The 17,938-nt window shown below is 44.4% G+C and overlaps 1 protein-coding gene across 1 annotated transcript in view; it reads left to right on the top strand.

Annotated features, from left to right (window-relative positions):
• Positions 1-17,252, top strand: part of DHX8 (DEAH-box helicase 8) — a 30,067-nt gene extending 12,815 nt beyond the window's left edge. Inside the window, exons 12-23 of the mRNA XM_006092308.3 lie at positions 3-43; positions 456-657; positions 969-1,154; positions 1,502-1,712; positions 2,055-2,236; positions 4,806-4,946; positions 8,757-8,912; positions 11,476-11,613; positions 12,294-12,422; positions 12,585-12,781; positions 13,405-13,584; positions 14,305-17,252. Of these exons, the coding sequence (XP_006092370.1) occupies positions 3-43; positions 456-657; positions 969-1,154; positions 1,502-1,712; positions 2,055-2,236; positions 4,806-4,946; positions 8,757-8,912; positions 11,476-11,613; positions 12,294-12,422; positions 12,585-12,781; positions 13,405-13,584; positions 14,305-14,524 (1,983 nt within the window). The 3' untranslated portion in view covers positions 14,525-17,252. The remainder of the gene's footprint in view (positions 1-2; positions 44-455; positions 658-968; positions 1,155-1,501; positions 1,713-2,054; positions 2,237-4,805; positions 4,947-8,756; positions 8,913-11,475; positions 11,614-12,293; positions 12,423-12,584; positions 12,782-13,404; positions 13,585-14,304) is intronic.
• Positions 17,253-17,938: the final 686 nt, after the last annotated feature.

Here is a 17,938-nt window from a genome sequence, read left to right as displayed (position 1 = left end):
AGCAGAGAGAGAGCCTGCCCATCTACAAACTGAAGGAGCATGCGTGGTCCAGGTGAGAAGCCCCTTTATGATACTGTGGTCTGGGAATAAGATGACATGTTTTAATTGAAATTAGCTGGACAGGTGTGTGAAATGACTTTTCCAAAGGGGATAGGAAAAAATCCAGAACATTTCCAAGTGGTTTTTTATTGATTTTAGAGAGGAAGGGAGAGGGAGAGACAGAAACATCAATGATGAGAGAGAATCTCATTGATTGGCTGCCTCCTGCCTGCCCCCTACAGGGGATTGAGCCTGCAACCCAGGCATGTAATCTTACATCCTGGTTGTAATCTTACCATATGTATACTAACTCTTGTGTATGCTTTTTCTCCTTTAGTGTTAGGACATCCGCATTCATTATTTTACTCCAGAGTGATGTGCGGCAAATTTTAATGACTGTATTTGTATTCTGTTGGCTTTCAGGCTGTCCATGACAATCAGATCCTGATTGTTATCGGAGAGACAGGATCTGGGAAGACAACGCAGATCACCCAGTACCTGGCGGAGGCGGGCTACACTTCCAGGGGCAAGATTGGATGTACTCAGCCCAGAAGAGTGGCAGCCATGTCAGTGGCCAAAAGAGTGTCAGAGGAGTTTGGTTGTTGCTTAGGCCAAGAGGTAAGTCATAGTGAAGCTGTTCTGTAAAATCCCTGAAGAAAGGGTGAGGCCAGGTCTCAGATCTCTATCTGTAAAGTGGGAATAAATGCAACCTTTTTTCAGGTTTCTCCTGAGGGAGAGAGGTTCTCATCGTCATCATTGATATGTTCAGGATCAAGTCCAGGGTTGATTTTACTATGAGGAAATCACCGTACATCTTGGTTAAATTCTTGTCTATTAAGATAACGGTAAAGGTTTGACTGGGCTGAAATCTTGCCTGGTAATTACACAAAGGAGAGATTTGTGTCTAAGATTTTGAACTTCTGCTTTAGGTGGGCTATACCATTCGATTTGAGGACTGTACCAGCCCTGAAACAGTCATCAAGTACATGACAGACGGGATGTTGCTCCGAGAGTGCCTGATTGACCCCGACCTCACGCAGTATGCGATCATCATGTTGGATGAGGCGCATGAGAGAACAATTCACACTGATGTGCTCTTTGGATTGTTGAAGAAGGTAACTGGGTACACTTTGGTGACCCTCCTAGCTGTTGAGAACTGAATTCTGGGAATTGGATTTGAGTACCTGTGCCTTTTTGGGTAGTCCTTTTTTAAATTAAAAAGAAATTTTTTAAAATTGATTTCAGAGAGAGTAAGGGAGAGGGAGAGAGAGATACAAACTTAAATGATGAAAGAATTATTGATCAGCTGCCTCCTACTGGGGATTGAGCTCATAACCCAGGCATGTGCCCTGACTGGGAATTGAACCATGACCTCCTGGTTCATAGGTTGATACTCAACCACTGATCACACCGGCTGGGCAGGGTAGTCCTTTTTAGTAAGCCACATGACATTTCCCTTTAGACTGTTCAGAAACGGCAGGACATGAAGCTGATTGTCACCTCAGCTACCTTGGACGCAGTGAAGTTTTCTCAGTACTTCTATGAAGCTCCCATCTTCACTATCCCTGGTCGAACATATCCAGTGGAAATATTGTACACAAAGGAACCTGAGACAGATTATCTGGATGCCAGCTTGATCACCGTCATGCAGATCCATTTAACAGAACCACCAGGTAGGGGGAAAGAGGATTTTTTCCTCTTAGGCCAAAAGTCAGTGTGGTTATCTTTTTCATTCAGCTTTCTAAAAATGCCTTTTAAATATTGTGTTAGGCTTACATGTTTGAAATGGCGGTGGTAAAAATAGAAATAAGATTGATGTGCAGGGTTTAAATGCACCTATTTAAACATAGACACGAATTGTAAATAAGTAAGCAGAATAAACAAATGGATAAAAACCTCTTTATTAGAGGTTGGAATTTGAGTGTGTTTTCTGTCATTTGGAGCTCTGTTAATGTCACTATGGGCTTTGGATAGAAGACACACACACAAAATAAATTAATGCCCTGTTCTCTTAGGTGACATCCTGGTCTTTCTGACTGGTCAGGAGGAGATCGACACTGCCTGTGAGATCTTGTATGAAAGAATGAAATCCCTGGGACCTGATGTTCCAGAGCTGATTATCCTCCCAGTGTACTCTGCTCTTCCCAGTGAGATGCAGACCCGAATCTTTGACCCAGCTCCACCCGGCAGCAGAAAGGTAACCCTGGGCAGAAATGAGGCTCCCTTGTGCTTGCCCTAATGGGGATTGCTTAGGTATATGTAAGTCTTGTTTATTATGTTTCAGAGACTGGTCCAGTCAGTTTGCTAAGGAATGTGGGTTTTGTATGTGTTCCCTGCTTCTCTTCTTTTTTTCATTGGACAAATATTTTTTGAGCATCTTTCAGGCTTTGGGGTAGAACCAGGGTGGCAGTTTGAAGACTGGCCTCTTTCTACTGTGGGGCATCCACCAGCAGACATGCCTTTAACATATAGCGTGAAAGTGCTACTGGTGCTCTGGATACCCAGAAGGGGAACACCCAACCCTATATTACAGGAAGTAAGGATCCAAGCTAGTCTTGAGGAACACGTGGTTGTTCATCTAAGTAAGAAGAGCAGGAGGACAGGTGTTCTGAGTAGACAGCATAGCCTGTGACAGCCTAGAGGCGAGAGAGTGTGGCCATTTCAGGGAGCTGAGTAGTTCCAGTAGTTGGAAATGACGGTGCATGTGCGCATGTGCATGAGGCGATGGAAAAGGAGAGAGATGGATTTTTAAAAATAACAGCTTTATTGAGATATAATTTTCATACCATACAAGTTACTTCTTTAAAGTAAACAATTCAGTGGTTTTTAGTATATTCACAGACTTGTGCAATCATTAATTACCATTATTGATGGCAATTAGTCATTAACCATTAATTACTACAATTTTAGAACAATTTTATCACCTCCCAACCCCCCCATCCCAAAACACACTTATATCCTTTAGCAATCACCCTCTATTCATCCCTCTACTCAGCCTCTGGAAACCACTAATCAATTTTTTGTCTCTATGAATTTATTCTGAATGTTTCATATAAGTGGGATCATATAATATGTGGTCTTTGGTAACTAGCTTCTTTGATGTAGCATGTTTTCAAGGTTCATCCATGTTCTAGTATGTGTAAGTACTTCATTTCTTTTTATTGCCAAATATCCTATATAATAAAAGCCTAATATGCTAAGTGTCCAGTCATCCATTCAAACAATCAAAGTGTAATATGCTAATGATATGCTAAGGCTGCTCAACCACTTGCATGATGTGCCCTGACCACCAGGGGGCAGACAGTCAACCGGTCGACCAGTCACTATGACGTGCACTGACCACCAGGGGGCAGATGCTCTGACTGGTAGGTTAGCTTGTTGCTGGGGTCTGGCCAATTGGGACTGAGCGCTGAGCGAGACGGACACACCTTGGAGCCCTCCTGCGGTCCCTCCCCAGCTGGCCAACCTCCCACGTCCCTCCCTGGCCCCAATTGTGCAACAGTGGGGTCCCTCGGACTGGCCTGCACCCTCTCGCAATCCAGGATCCCTCAGGGGATGTTGGAGAGCCAGTTTTGGTTGGATCCTGCAGGCTAGGCCAAGGGAACCCACTGGTGCACGATTTCGTGCATTGGGCCTCTAGTTGTAGAATATTATTCTATATCCAAAATATGAACGTACCACATTTTGTTTATCCATTCATCAGTTGATGGATTTGGGTTGTTGCCACATTTTAGCTATTATGAGTAATGCTGCTGTGAACATTTGTTTACAAGTTTTTGTGTGGACATATGTTTCATTTCCTTAGGAATGGAAAACAGATGGATTTGAAAAACATTAAGGAGTTAGACTGGACAAGACATAGTGGGTGCCTGAAGTGTAGGGGAGAAGTCAGGAATGACTCCCAGGTTTCTGGCTTGGGCAGCTGGATGGAAGATGGTGCTGAGGAGGGAAACATGGAAGAGGAGCAGGTTTGGGGGGAAAGATTGTGATTTCTTCTCTGTTCTGTTTCTGATGATTAGACTTTTTTTTTTTTTTTGAGAGGGCTTCTGCAGCTCTGTGGCAGGTAGAAGCCTCTCAGGGCCGGTAAGGTGCTGGCATGATCTGAGATGTTCTGGTGCCTCCTAGCAATGATTTTTCCAAGCAATTGTGTTTTATTAGCTGAACCTCTGGGTGGAAGAGCAGTGGCAGTGCCAAGCTGAGACCAATAATCTTCTAGATCACGTATACTGCTGCATACACGCAAACTGTGAAATTCCTCTGCTGCCTCATGGTTCATTTTATGATTAGGAAGAAAAAAACTCCCTCTTGTTCCACATACACAAACAGCCCATTTTGTAGTCCAGATGTCCCCGTGGGGGAAGAAAAATCTCATTTTGCCCTGGCACATGTGATGCCAGGAAGTCTGTGCTTTCCCAGGGTGCTAGAAAATTAAAATTGTAGTAATCAACATTGGATCTAGAAAATGAGATATGTAGCCATTTGCATCAAATGAAATTGGCTTTGAGTGGCCTTTGCTTTTTCCTATTCCACTTTTCCTCTCAGGTACCCACCCCCCTTCCAATCCCAAGCTAACCCTTAAAAAGAAGGCACCTCCCCTTTTGAAGCCAAACCGAGATTGTGCTCTCTAATCCTGTAGGGAGGGAGATTACCGCACCCTCCTGTGGGAAGATGTTGGAGCTCAGAAGTCCTGTTTCCTACCTCTTTAAAGTGTACAGCTCAGGGTGAACCTGCTTAGCTCAGTCCAGTTGTGTCCCCTTCATCTGCAGGTTGTGATTGCCACCAACATTGCAGAGACATCGCTGACTATTGACGGCATCTACTATGTGGTGGACCCTGGATTTGTGAAGCAGAAAGTTTACAATTCCAAGACAGGGATCGACCAGCTCGTGGTGACTCCTATTTCTCAGGTATGGCAGCTTCTACCAACAGCTTTCCTGAAAATCCTGGTCAATCCATTTCTGACATTTTTTATGGTTTTGTATTTTGAACTTTATTGTTTTCAAAGATGAACTTTTAAGCTCCTGGGTGCTTTCGTGAGATAAGAAAGATTTTGTGTTGTTTGTTTTTAATCTTTAGATAGAGAAACATCGATGAGAGAGAAACATCGATCAGCTGCCTCCTGCACATCCCCTAGCACCATAGATTACCTAAACCCAGGTACATGCCCTTGACCCGAAATCGAACCCTGGGACCCTTCAGTCTGCAGGCCGACGCTCTATCCACTGAGCCAAACCGGTTTCGGCCAAAGATGAACTTTTAAGGTCCTGGTTGCTTTCGTGAGATAAGAAAGATTTTGTGTTGTTTGTTTTTAATCTTTAGATAGTGTTTCAACATTAAAAAGCCCCATAAAATTTGAACTTAAAATAAGTTTGAATCCTAGCACCATAGATGACCTAATATGGGTAGTAAGAGCCTATTTTTATTTTATTTTTTAAATATTTTGTTATTGATTTCAGAGAGGAAGGGAGAGGGAGAGAGAGATAGAAATATCAATGATGAGAGAAAACCATTGATTGCCTGCCTCCTGCACGACCCCTACCGGGGATTGAGCCCGCAACCCTGGCATATGCCCTTGACTGGAATCGAACCTGGGATCCTTCAGTCTGCAGGCCAATGCTCTATCCACTGATCCAAACCAGCCATGGCAGAGCCTATTTTTAAAGTACTGTACTTAGCCAGCGATATCTGAGATAGTAACAATTCATGAGATGATCATGTGTTTTTTGGTAATTATGGAATAATTTCCTGCCTAAATTATATTTAAAATGAATAACCTGATTATCCTTTTAGAGGGCAGTTTGGCCACAATGTAGCCAAAATTTTTAAAAAACCATTTCTTTAACCTAACAGTTCCAAAATATCTGAAAGTTAGGAATGATTGAATACATATCTGAAGGTAATGCAAAAGGATTTTCACTGAATGGCTGTTTATATTAAAAGAAACTGGAAATATTCCCTCCAAAGGGAAGTAGTTTAATAAAAGATGTTATATCCATGCCATAGAATGTTATATGGCATTAACATGGTGATGTGTATCTATATTTAATGACATAAACATATAACTCTGATATATTATTTGAAAGAAGTGAGCTATAAAATAGCAGGAATAGTATAATCCAATTTTTGTTTAAAAATAGATGGTGTGCACTTGTGCACAGTGTATGTGAACCTGCCTGAGACTTGAAAGTATGTAGTTGAAATGTTAGTTGAGGTTATTTTTCAGTGGTGCTGCTGGTTACTGTGCTAATGGGTGAAGTACATTTTTTTTTCTTTACATTTTTAAAAAATATATATATATATTTTTTTATTTCATAGAGGAAGGGAGAGGTAGAGAGAGATAGAAACATCAGTGATGAGGGAGAATCATTGATTGGCTGCCTCTTGCACACCCCCTATTGGGGATCGAGCCCGAAACCCAGGCATGTACCCTTGACCGGAATCAAAACCGGGACCCTTGTGTCTGCAGACCGACGCTCTATCTACTGAGCCAAACCAGCTAGGGCCATCAGGCTATTCTCATTTTGAAACTCAAGTAATAGTAGCAAATGCAAGTAATAGTACCCTTGCAGGGTACTTACTAAGTGCCTTACCAGGCACTGTCATAGGTACTTTCACTTACACGAACTGATTACATTCTTGTGTCAGTACTTTGAGGTAGATATTATTATCCTCATTTCTTTTTTTTTTTTTTTTAATATTCTTGAAAATGTCATTTATTTATTTTTTAATATATTAAATCTTTATTGTTCAGATTATTACAGTTGTTCCTCTTTTTCGCCCCTATAGCTCTATTCTCATTTCTCAGATGAGACTGAGACACAAGAGGGGTTAAGGCAGTGGTTCTCAACCTTCTGGCCCTTTAAATACAGTTCCTCATGTTGTGACCCAACCCTAAAATTATTTTCGTTGCTACTTCATAACTGTAATTTTGCTACTGTTATGAATTGTAATGTAAATATCTGATATGCAGGATGGTCTTAAGCGACCCCTGTGAAAGGGTCGTTCGACTGCCAAGGGGGTCTCGACCCACAGGTTGAGAACCTCTGGGTTAAGGTCACATTGCTGGTGGAGCCAGGATTTGAGCCTGGGCAGTCTGTGCATGTGCTCTGTACCACTTCTCGGGGTAGTGCAGGCAACTCACAGAGATGGAGAAATTAGTTACACTTGCCCTCTCTGATTTGGAGGGACATCTTAGAATGCTGTGGAGTCTGCTACCTTGTGTGGTTGCTTGACTGCCTTTGTGTGGTTAGTGACCTTTCATACTACACCCTTTGTTTGGAGCTGGCACAGGAATTTGTAAATTCTGTTACCATCTGTAAGACAGGTTGTTTTGTCAAAAAATGGGCCCCTTCAGATTGCTATTCAATGTTTCCTAGCAACCTGTGGCTAAACTACGTATTTATATATACACATATTTTTTAATATGTTTTTATTGACTTTAGAGAGCAAGGAAGGGAGATGGATAGAGAGATAGAAACATTGATGAGAGAGAAAAATCGATCATCTACCTTCTGCATGCCCCCCATCAGAAATCAAGCCCACAACCTGGGCATGTGCCCTGACCGGTAATTAAACCAGAGACCTCTTGGTTCATGGGTCGATGCTCAATCAATTGAGCCACACTGGCTGGGTCATATCTATATTTTTTAAATTCAAAAATTAGCACTCCTCTCCCCTAAGTACAGAAGTAATATTACATTATTTCTGAGAAATATAAAAAATTTTAAATTACCCATAATTCTATCACTACTGTCATAATTTTGATGTTTTCCTTATACACACCTTTTTTATGTTGGTTTCTTTCATCGGTTGTAATTCTAATAGTCTACTAAGTATGGTTTGTATATTTTTAAGCATTTAATTCTGGTTATTAATGTAACATGGGTTCGATATTGGGATATGTTTTTGTGTTAAATATACTTTATTGCTTTTTTACAGAGAGGAAGGGAGAGGGATAGAGAGTTAGAAACATCGATGAGAGAGAAGCATCGATCAGCTGCCTCTCGCACATCCCCTACCGGGGATGTGCCTGCAACCCAGGTACATGCCCTTGACCGGAATCGAACCCGGGACCCTTCAGTCTCCAGGCCGACGCTCTATCCAGCGAGCCAAACCGGCTAGGGCCAATATTGGATATTGATAAAGAAAATAGGACCCATCTGCAAGCCTACTGTCAGCCACAGTTAACACTTCAGGGTATTTCTCCCCAGATTTTTCCTTCTGGTAGTTTATACTAGATCATAAAGATTTTTTTTTACAAAATCAGTATTACATTGTTTTGTAACTTGCTCTTTCACCTATGTGCGTGAACATTTACTTCTGGCATTGAGGATTTTTAAAATGGCTGTAGTCATCGTTGGTATATTAACTGCTTTAGTTCACTTACATTTTTGGCATTAACTGTCATCTTGTTTTATGCTTTGTCTTTTATGTTGTGCCACACTATTTTGAAGGTATATTTCTGTGATTTTATAATATTTCTTCCATTCACTTTGTCTATGTTTGCCTCACTTGAACAAACTTTCCTGAAATATTGAGTGTCGGAGAGGGGATGATAATAACATTGGTAGTCTTGGAAATGGTCCTAAAGGAAGTGAAATAAACCCCATTTCGGATTTTTGCCAGTAGTTAAGTACCCCTCTTTTAACAGATTTCCTGGGTAAGGCTGTTAGATGATGTTTAACAGATATGTTACTTTTATATGCTCACTCCTCCAGGCTCAGGCAAAGCAACGAGCTGGCAGAGCTGGAAGAACAGGCCCAGGGAAGTGTTACAGGCTGTACACAGAACGAGCCTACCGAGATGAAATGCTGACCACCAATGTGCCGGAAATCCAGAGAACCAACTTAGCAAGCACAGTGCTCTCACTCAAGGTAGAAATCACTGTCTTGCTAGAATGGCTTGGTGGAACAGTCCAATGCTGTGGCCTTAGTAAATTAATCTCAGTCTTGTGAACCTTGTTAAATACTTTAGTGCCCTCATAGAACCATTCCCTTGGAGTGAAATGCAAATGGCTGTGGTAACAGCCTTTCCACTGTGGGTCTAGGGCTAAGTTGGCACATTTGCGGTGAACACACATTTTTTTTCCTTACCATGCTAACCAGCAGAATGTTTGCTTGTAAAAGATTTTAGTTAGGAGCATTTTCTAAAAGGATATTAGAAAAATCTAATCAGTGCCAAACTATGGACAAACATACTTCCTTCATCCCTTTAGCTTTCCGATTCAATTCTGTGCTTTTAGAACGGAAGCAAAACTCCCAGTCCAAAAACTTTGCAGAGGAAGCTATCAGTGGAGGTTTCAGACTGGCTCTCTGGGGGCTTGGTTTTCATTCTGCATCATTGCTCTTCCTCCCTCAGGCCCCAGTGAGGACCTTCATTCTCCTTTGGCAGGGGGAGCCACAAGAGTAATTTTCCAGATGATGGCACACCCCCAACCCCCAACACAGATGCTACCCTGGAGGCCTGGCACTTTGCTGGTGCAGACTGCTCTGTTGTAATTTATTATTCATTCCCTGTGAGAGAGGCTAAAACAGAGCTTCAGAGAAAAACTTGCTCCAGTCTCTGGAGTGAGAACAGAGAGGCATGTGTGGCTCAAACTTCTGCTCCAGGCTGTGTGTTCTTAACAAATTTACCTGCGAGGCCCTCTAGTCTGTATTCTCCTCTCGAAAGGGGGTGCTATTAATAGTATCTGTTGTGGAGATAAATGAGATAATGCCAGGTCAAGGCAGTTGGCACATTGCTTACTGATTGCTAACATAATTTCTTATAGTCATTGTTCATACAATAAACATTCATTGAACACCTGCTGTGTTTATGGTCACAATCAGTTTATAGGAAAGACACAGAAAGCTCAGGTCTTACCACATCACCCTATGTACACATTTGGTTAATGCGTCATTCGTTTGTTTCTTTTATTCATCAAATTAGGATAACAAATGTATTGATGGCCTGCTCTGTGCCAGGCATGGAGCCTTGTTGTGTCAATGTAACTCACCATTATGAACTCTTTGAGAGTAGGGGTAGTATCTTAGTCATTTCATATCTCTGCCACTGAATATGATACATGACACTTCCTGGATGCACAGTGGAAATTATGTATGCAAGAGACAGGACAGTCTGGCGTATTGTCTTATTTTTTTTTTAATTACGGTGAAATACACAACACATTACCATTGTTACCTTTTAAAAATGTACAGTTCAGTGGCATTAATTACATGCACAGTGTTGTGCAGCTATCACCACTATCCATTTCCAGAACTTTTTTTATCCCAAACAGAAACTCTGTACCTATTAAACAACTACCCCCCCCCCTCCAGCTCCTGGTAATCATTATTCTACTTTCTATTCTTTATGAATTTATCTCATGTAAGTGGAATCAAACAATGTTTGTCTTTTGTACTTGGCTTATTTTACTTAGCATAATGTTTTCAGAATTCATCATGTAGCATGTTTTAAAATTTCATTCCTTTTTAAGGGTGCATAATATTCCATTGTGTGTATATATCATGTTTTGTTGATCCATTCATCTATTGATGGATATTTGGGGGGTTTTACCTTTTGGCTATTGTGAATAATGCCACTGAACATTAGTGTACAAGTATCTGTTTGAGACCCTGCTTGCAATTCTTTTGGGTATATATCTGGAAGTTGAAGTACTGGATGATATGGAGATTCTATGTTTTACTTATGGAGGAATCACCAAATTGTTTTCCATTCCCACTAGCAATGTATGGGGATTCCGATTTCTCCATATCCTTGCCAATACTTACTTTCTGTTTTTTTTTGGGTGTGTGTGTGTTTTTAATAGCCATCCTCCTAGTGGTATGAAGTGGTATTTCATTTTGGTTTTCATTTGCATTTCCCTAATCACTAGTTATGTTGAGTATCTTTTCTTTTTTAAACATATTTTTATTGATTTCAGAGAGGAAGGGAGAGGGAGAGAGAGATAAAAACATCAATGATGAGAGAGAATCATTGATCGGCTGCCTCCTGCATGGCCCACACTGGTGATTCAGTCCACAACCTAGGCATGTGCCCCAACTGGGGATCAAACCGTGATCTGGTTCGTAGGTCGATGCTCAACCACTGAGCCATGCTGGCTCGGTGGTTGAATATGTTTTCATGTGCTTCTTGGCCATTTTATATATCTTCTTTGAAGAAATGTCTATTCAGGTCCTTTGCCCGTTTTTTAATTGTTGTCTTTTGTTGTTGAGTTGTATGTATTGTCATTTTGAGGAGTGTTTTTAAAGTTTCTGAGAAAGTATATGCTTTCTACTAGTCTTGAGTTTTGTGTGGCCCAGCCCTGGAGAATGCTGCTAATCTTGCTGATGGCTTCCTAATTGCTGTTGAAGAAACAGGAAAGAAAGCCAATAAGTAGTCTTCCTTCACTGGAGAGACTGACACTCCCATCACACACTTTCTTTCCTTCTCTTCTAGGCCATGGGCATCAATGACCTTCTGTCCTTTGACTTCATGGATGCTCCACCAATGGAAACCTTGATCACAGCCATGGAGCAACTGTACACACTGGGGGCCCTGGATGATGAGGGCCTGCTTACTCGCCTGGGCCGCAGGGTAGGGGACACACTTAATTTCTGGTGCTTTTGGAAAGATCCCCTGGCCAGTCTTTACTCTTTGTTTTGTGCAAAATCAAGCTCTGAGGCTCTGGATAAGTTTTGAGCACAATTCTAGATGCCTGTTTTTTAACTGCATTTCCCACTATTTTATGTTTTATTGATTTTTAGAGGGAGGAAGGGGGCGAAAGAGGGAGTCATTGATGCGAGAGAGAAAAATCGATCGGCTGCCCTCCCCACTCCCCGCACATGCCCCGACTGGGATTGAAACCGCAACTTGGTTATGTGCCCTAACCAGGAAACGAGCCTGCCACCCTTTGGTGCATGGGACAATGCTCCAGCTAACTGAGCCACACTAGCCAGAGCTTAAAATTGTTTCTTTACAGAAAAATAAATTTTATCCATAGTCAATTTTACCTTGGGATATATTATTGAGTCTAGCCTTAATTTTAACAGATGTCTGCAAAATTTCCACCTACCATAACAGTAGTTATGTTCTTGATCACATGTATTTCATTGGAATTTTTTTGGGAAATAAAAACAGCAATGTCTTCTGATAGAGACAGGCATCCCACCCACATCATCATGCTTGGGTAAACCTCCTATGGTCTGTTCACCAGTTGGCAAGTCCAGATGGAGCTTCCACAGGGAAGCAATTGTAGTTTCTTCTTCTTCCTCTAGATGGCAGAATTCCCACTGGAACCAATGCTGTGCAAAATGCTGATCATGTCTGTGCATCTGGGCTGCAGTGAGGAAATGCTGACCATTGTGTCCATGCTGTCTGTGCAGAACGTTTTTTACAGGCCCAAGGTAGGGAGTTCGGACCCACGTTCATATGAGTGAAATCGGCCATTGCCACTCCAGTGCTTAATGTGGACGCTTAACAGGGCCATGTAGGGCTTCTTGGGACTGCGGGGTGTTCATTTAGTAGCTGCTGGGCGGAAAGTAATCTTCTTTCCCACTGTTTGGCAGGATAAACAAGCCCTCGCTGACCAGAAGAAGGCCAAATTCCACCAAACCGAAGGAGACCACCTCACCCTGTTGGCCGTGTACAATTCTTGGAAGAACAACAAATTTTCCAACCCATGGTGCTACGAGAACTTTATCCAAGCTCGTTCTCTGCGCCGGGCCCAGGACATTCGCAAGCAGATGTTAGGCATAATGGACAGGTAACATCTGGTGTCTTTTCCCCACGTTTGAGTTGAACTTCCTTGAATGTCGTGTCTGTTCATCTCTGTATGTATTGTGGAGCTACAGATTCTTCGCATAACTCTTTCTCCAGCTTTTCCATTTTTGTTATACTCCTCTCCACGAAAGGGTGCAGCTGAGAATCACTTCAGAATGTTCCTGAGAGCCCTGGCCAGTGTGGCTTGGTTGGTTGGAGCATCATCCTGTGCACCGAAGTGTTGTGGGTTTGATTTTCAATAAAGGCACATACCCAGGTGTGGGCTCGATCTCCAGTTGGGGCATGTGTAGGAGGCAGCCGATCCATATTTCTCTTTCACATTGATGTTTCTCTCTCTCTCATCAATAAAATCTCTCTCTCTCATTAATAAAAAGTTTCTGAGAGGAAGATAAAACATTATTAGTCAAGTTAAATTAAGTCTCTGGCTCTTATTGTGTCCATCTTGCCCACTTGGCAGAGGAGCTGCCCCTTTAGTACTCTTAGGGCTAGAAGAAGGGTCCTGGTGCCTACTCTGGAGACCCTAGATGGGGGTCATTTTGGAAGGTAGAATCTCTGAAGACAGAGTTGTCTTTATCTTTGTCCTCTCTTGATTTATCTTCCTGATAGACACAAGCTGGATGTGGTTTCCTGCGGAAAGTCCACAGTCCGAGTGCAGAAGGCCATCTGCAGTGGATTCTTCCGAAATGCTGCCAAGAAAGACCCACAGGAGGGTTACCGGACACTGATCGACCAGCAAGTGGTCTACATCCACCCTTCCAGTGCTCTCTTCAACAGACAGCCGGAATGGTAGGTGGGCAGGCCCGGGTCTGGGAGCTGTTCTGGGCAGAGAGAACCTGCAAATCTATTGGCACTTTGTGTTTGTGCCTTTGCCCCCCGCCCCAGCACTTCCTATTCTAACACTGCCTATATTTCTAGGGCAGCAGAAGTGTGAATTAGGCACAGTCAGACTCTTTTGAGAGAAATAAAATAATGGGAATGAGAGGTAGGAAGGATCTTTGAGATCATTTAGTGAGGTGGTTAAAAAAATTTTTCAAGTAGCATTTAAAAAAAATTGTAATCTTACCTATCCTAATATAAAAAGGATTTAAGACCATCATGCCGCCATGATAGGAGGGTTGGAGATATGGAGCCTTGCCTGCTTGGCTTTCCCCCATCTCCTTGTGGCAGCTCCTGAGGCTCCTCTTCAGGGCCCTAGAGTTCTGTGGAGACAGCCTGAAAACCACCATCCCATTTCACAGAGCTGGAAACAGGTCCAGAGAAATGGTGTGATCGACTCTGTCAATGAATAGATGGAGCCAGAGCCAGGTCTAGAACACATGATTCTGACAGCTTTCTTGTGCTTAGAGGTGTGCAGCCTCCTCGGTATTGGAGTGTGGTGGTAATAAAGAGAGACTACAGTCTCCTGAGGGGTCAGGCCGGAGAGGTGAGAGGCTAAAATGCAAGCTCAGCTGCGGCCCATCGGGGACCAGGGTGACTGGAGACTCGATCCTGTCTTTATCCCCTCAGGGTGGTGTACCATGAGCTGGTGCTGACCACAAAGGAGTACATGCGTGAGGTCACCACCATCGACCCCCGGTGGCTGGTGGAGTTCGCTCCTGCCTTCTTCAAGGTCTCCGACCCGACGAAGTTAAGCAAGCAGAAGAAGCAGCAGCGCCTGGAACCCTTGTACAACCGCTACGAGGAGCCCAACGCCTGGAGAATATCCCGGGCTTTCCGGCGGCGCTGACAGGCAAGACTTGTTTGTCTCTCCTGCGGCAGTGGCCCAGGGCTTGGACTCACTCTTTTTGTTGAAAAGCTGACCATGAGGATACGATCTTAACTGGACATCTTCCAAACTTGATTTGCATTTCTTCCCTTGTGGTAAAATAGAAACAGGGATTTACGCCTGGTTTGACCAGAATGTCCAGCCCGCACTACCCCAAGTCACTGGGGCCACCTGGGGCTCACAGCCAACACGGGGTACACTGTATCATCTCCAAGAAAGGGGTAACTTGTGCAGCCCTGGGATGGGAAATGGGTTTTGAGCATCGGACACCTGGACATGCAGACAGATGGACACGATGGGGACCCTGATGTCCTAGCTGGTACTGCGTGGAGGAGGGAGCCATGAAGCTCATTGAAAGTGTTGGCCCCACTTCCTGCTCCTGTCCAGCCCTTGTACTTTCCCTTGACCTGATAATATTTATTTTCTTAAGGAAACAAAAATGGTTTTCTGTGAAGATTTCTTTGAGCTGAAAGGTTAGGATATTGGCCTGGACTCAGGGTGGGGGGACTTAGTATCTGGGGCTTTGGTGTACATGGTGGAGCGTCCCCTGAAACCAGAGCCCAGGGCCTCTTTAGGCTGAGAGGTGATGCACAGCGCTGTTCTCCAGTCTTAGCACCTACGCTGTCCCAGCCCTGCCGCGGGTCGCCCCACGATTAACCTCTTCCATTGCACAGGCTCTCAGGTCTGGCGCCTGAGTGGTTACAGATGCCACACATTGAATACAGAAGGCTGTCCCTGGCTCTCCCACCTACCACACTCACCATGTGCAGCGTATCCTATTTCCTTTTGAAACGTGCGAGTAATCACAAAGCTTTTATTTTGTTTTCCCTGAGGTCCTTGATGGGCTTTAACAAAGGGTTTTTATGGTCAAAGCTTCCCCTCCCTTGTCCCAAACAGAAAACGAACAGGACACCTCTCAGAGCCGGCTTGTGCTGCCCAGCATCTGTGCTCTGGGTCTCTCGCTGAGTGGTGTGCTCTTAGCGTTCTGTTGTGGAATAACCACTTCCCAGTGCCCAGTTATTTTTAAATTTTTATTATTATTTTTTTTTAGAGAGAGAGACAGAAACATTGATTTGTTGTTGCACTTATTTATGCATTTGTTGGTTGCTTGTATGTGCCCTGACCGAAGACTGAATCCACAACCTTGGCAGATCAGAGCAACACTCTGCCCAACTGAGCTACCCGGCCAGGGCTTCTCCCATTTTTGAGGAGGCTCTTGACGAGGAAGAACATCAGGCAGAGGCTGCCAGGCCGGGCTGCGGGACGTCTGGAAAGCTGCTCTGGATGTGGAGCTTGTTTAGAAGCCCCTGGGCAGTCAGGCACCTTGGATGTTGCCTGCACTACCTCCCCCATTCTAGTAAGTTCTGAAATTATCTAAATCCTAGAACTGCCATAGAAGTGTAGCCAGACATTGAAAGACTATGCAACATTGCAGGAAACGAAGGAATGTAGGCTGTCATTGGGCCGCAGACAAATCGCTCTAAAGACACAATTCAGAGAACCCAGTGAGAGGAATACAGGCCAGGGAGTCTGCCGACAGGTCCCTGCCCCTCTTGAGCTGAGCGTGAGCCTTCGATTCTGCTTGAGTGCGCTCCTCAGGAAGCCCAGGCCTGTAATTAAGGGCAGGGGGATGTTTGTGTGCTAACACTTAAGGCCTTAAAGGGAGAAGAGGGCAGGGGCCGACAGAGGAAACGGAAAAGGCCGTATTGGCCGGGCACCCAGCTCCCCAGTCTTAATTCCAGCCCAGGTCTCCAGGAACCAACTCTGGGCTTCATAGCCCACCTGTCCCAGATGAGTGACCAGCACTGATGGCATTGGCACCTCTGAGATCATAATCCCTGAAGATGGACTTTGTGGATAAGCTCAGGTTGCGAAGGGGATGTTTAACAGGCCAAGGTGAGAGGCAGGGCTGGTCATCTTTCTGGGTTTTTGGTACGAAAAATGAAGGATCCTAGCTCTGTGGGTGCTCTTGAACATCCCCCCCTTCTCTGCTATCACATGGTGGGGTCTGACCTGACTGTCCATCAGAAAACGCATTGCCTAGTCTGCTCAGAAGGGGGCTTGCAGCAATTCAGGACTCTGGCCTGCTGCTTCCACACAACGGGGCCCTTGTTTCTCTTCCTTGAACCAATATTACCCGAGGTTGAGTGACAACCCAGGAGAGGATGTGGGTCTCATGCAGGGAGCTGGAATCTTCTTGGCCATTAAAGTCTACTGTTCACTGCACCCCTGCGGGAGCCCAGCTCAGGAGTTTCCTGCCCCTGCACATGTGCTGAGTCCGTGCTTGTTTGTGGATGTGGGGGGACCGTCCCAGGGGGCATGTGTGAGCTCTACTGCTGGGTCAGGCTTCTCGGCCCTGGGTTCACCTTCATCCAGTCTGGAGCACGTTTGGTTTGGGCTCTTTCCTTTGGCCCGAGGAGTTTCCTCGGGGGCTGGTGTAGCTGTCTCAGAGCAGCGCCCCTCCAAGTTTAAAGCTTTGAACAGAGTTGTGAAGAGTGGCTTGTTCGTGAACATTTTAGAGGTCAGAGGTCACAGGTCTCAGCCTGCGAGACGTTTTCCATGATGCTGATTCTCATCTAAATCCCTGTGTCACGTGCAGTGCTCAGGACCTGTTTCCATTCAGATTTTACACCTCCTTCTCGCTGTGATATCCTGGCTTTAACGTGGAATTAAATTATATATAATTATATATATATATTTCACACTTGTATTTAAAATTTTTATTTTCCTTGCTCTAAATTTTGAAAACATCATACATTGTTATTTTGTTTCTAGGGGAGTAAAATGTTGCTTTTTATTTGTAGGTAGTGGTCGAGAGGCATCCCTTCCGGTGAGGACTGTTGGGTCTTAGCATTAGTGCTGAGCAGGAACTTAGGGTGGAGGTGTGGCAGGCTTGGAGGGTAGGGCAGTCCAGCCTCAGCATGGCTGTGGTTCGGATTTAACTGGCGAGCACCTGGCTCCTGGGAAGCTGTTTGCACAGGGCCTGGGCCTACAACGGCCTCTTACCTCCACAGAACTCCTTTGTCATACTCACACTCCTTTCTCTAGGTGTCACCGGTTTTTCAGCCTTGCCCCCCCCCCCACACCCCCCCCACGAACACTCGGCTCCAGGGTTCTGCTCTCCCCCAGATTTGGGCAAGGAGAATCTGCTGATCCCCACTTACCTTTCCCCCCAAAATCTAGTGTCCTTTTCCTACACTGGCCAGAACCCAGGGCTTGTTCCAGCCTCCCTTCACCCTTGTGTCTGGGTGCCTTTTTCTGTTCTCCAAATCCTCTCCAAACTCTTGTCCCCAACTTCAGCAGAAACAGCAACCTGGAGCCATGGCAGGAGGGGGGACATGCTGTTCGTGGCTCACGGGAGCAACTGTGATCACA

Source organism: Myotis lucifugus, unplaced genomic scaffold (assembly GCF_000147115.1).
Source record: "Myotis lucifugus unplaced genomic scaffold, Myoluc2.0 scaffold_100, whole genome shotgun sequence".
NCBI classification, from domain to species: Eukaryota; Metazoa; Chordata; class Mammalia; order Chiroptera; family Vespertilionidae; genus Myotis; species Myotis lucifugus.
Note: the sequence above shows the minus strand (reverse complement) of the source record. Positions and strands in the feature narration are given on the sequence as shown.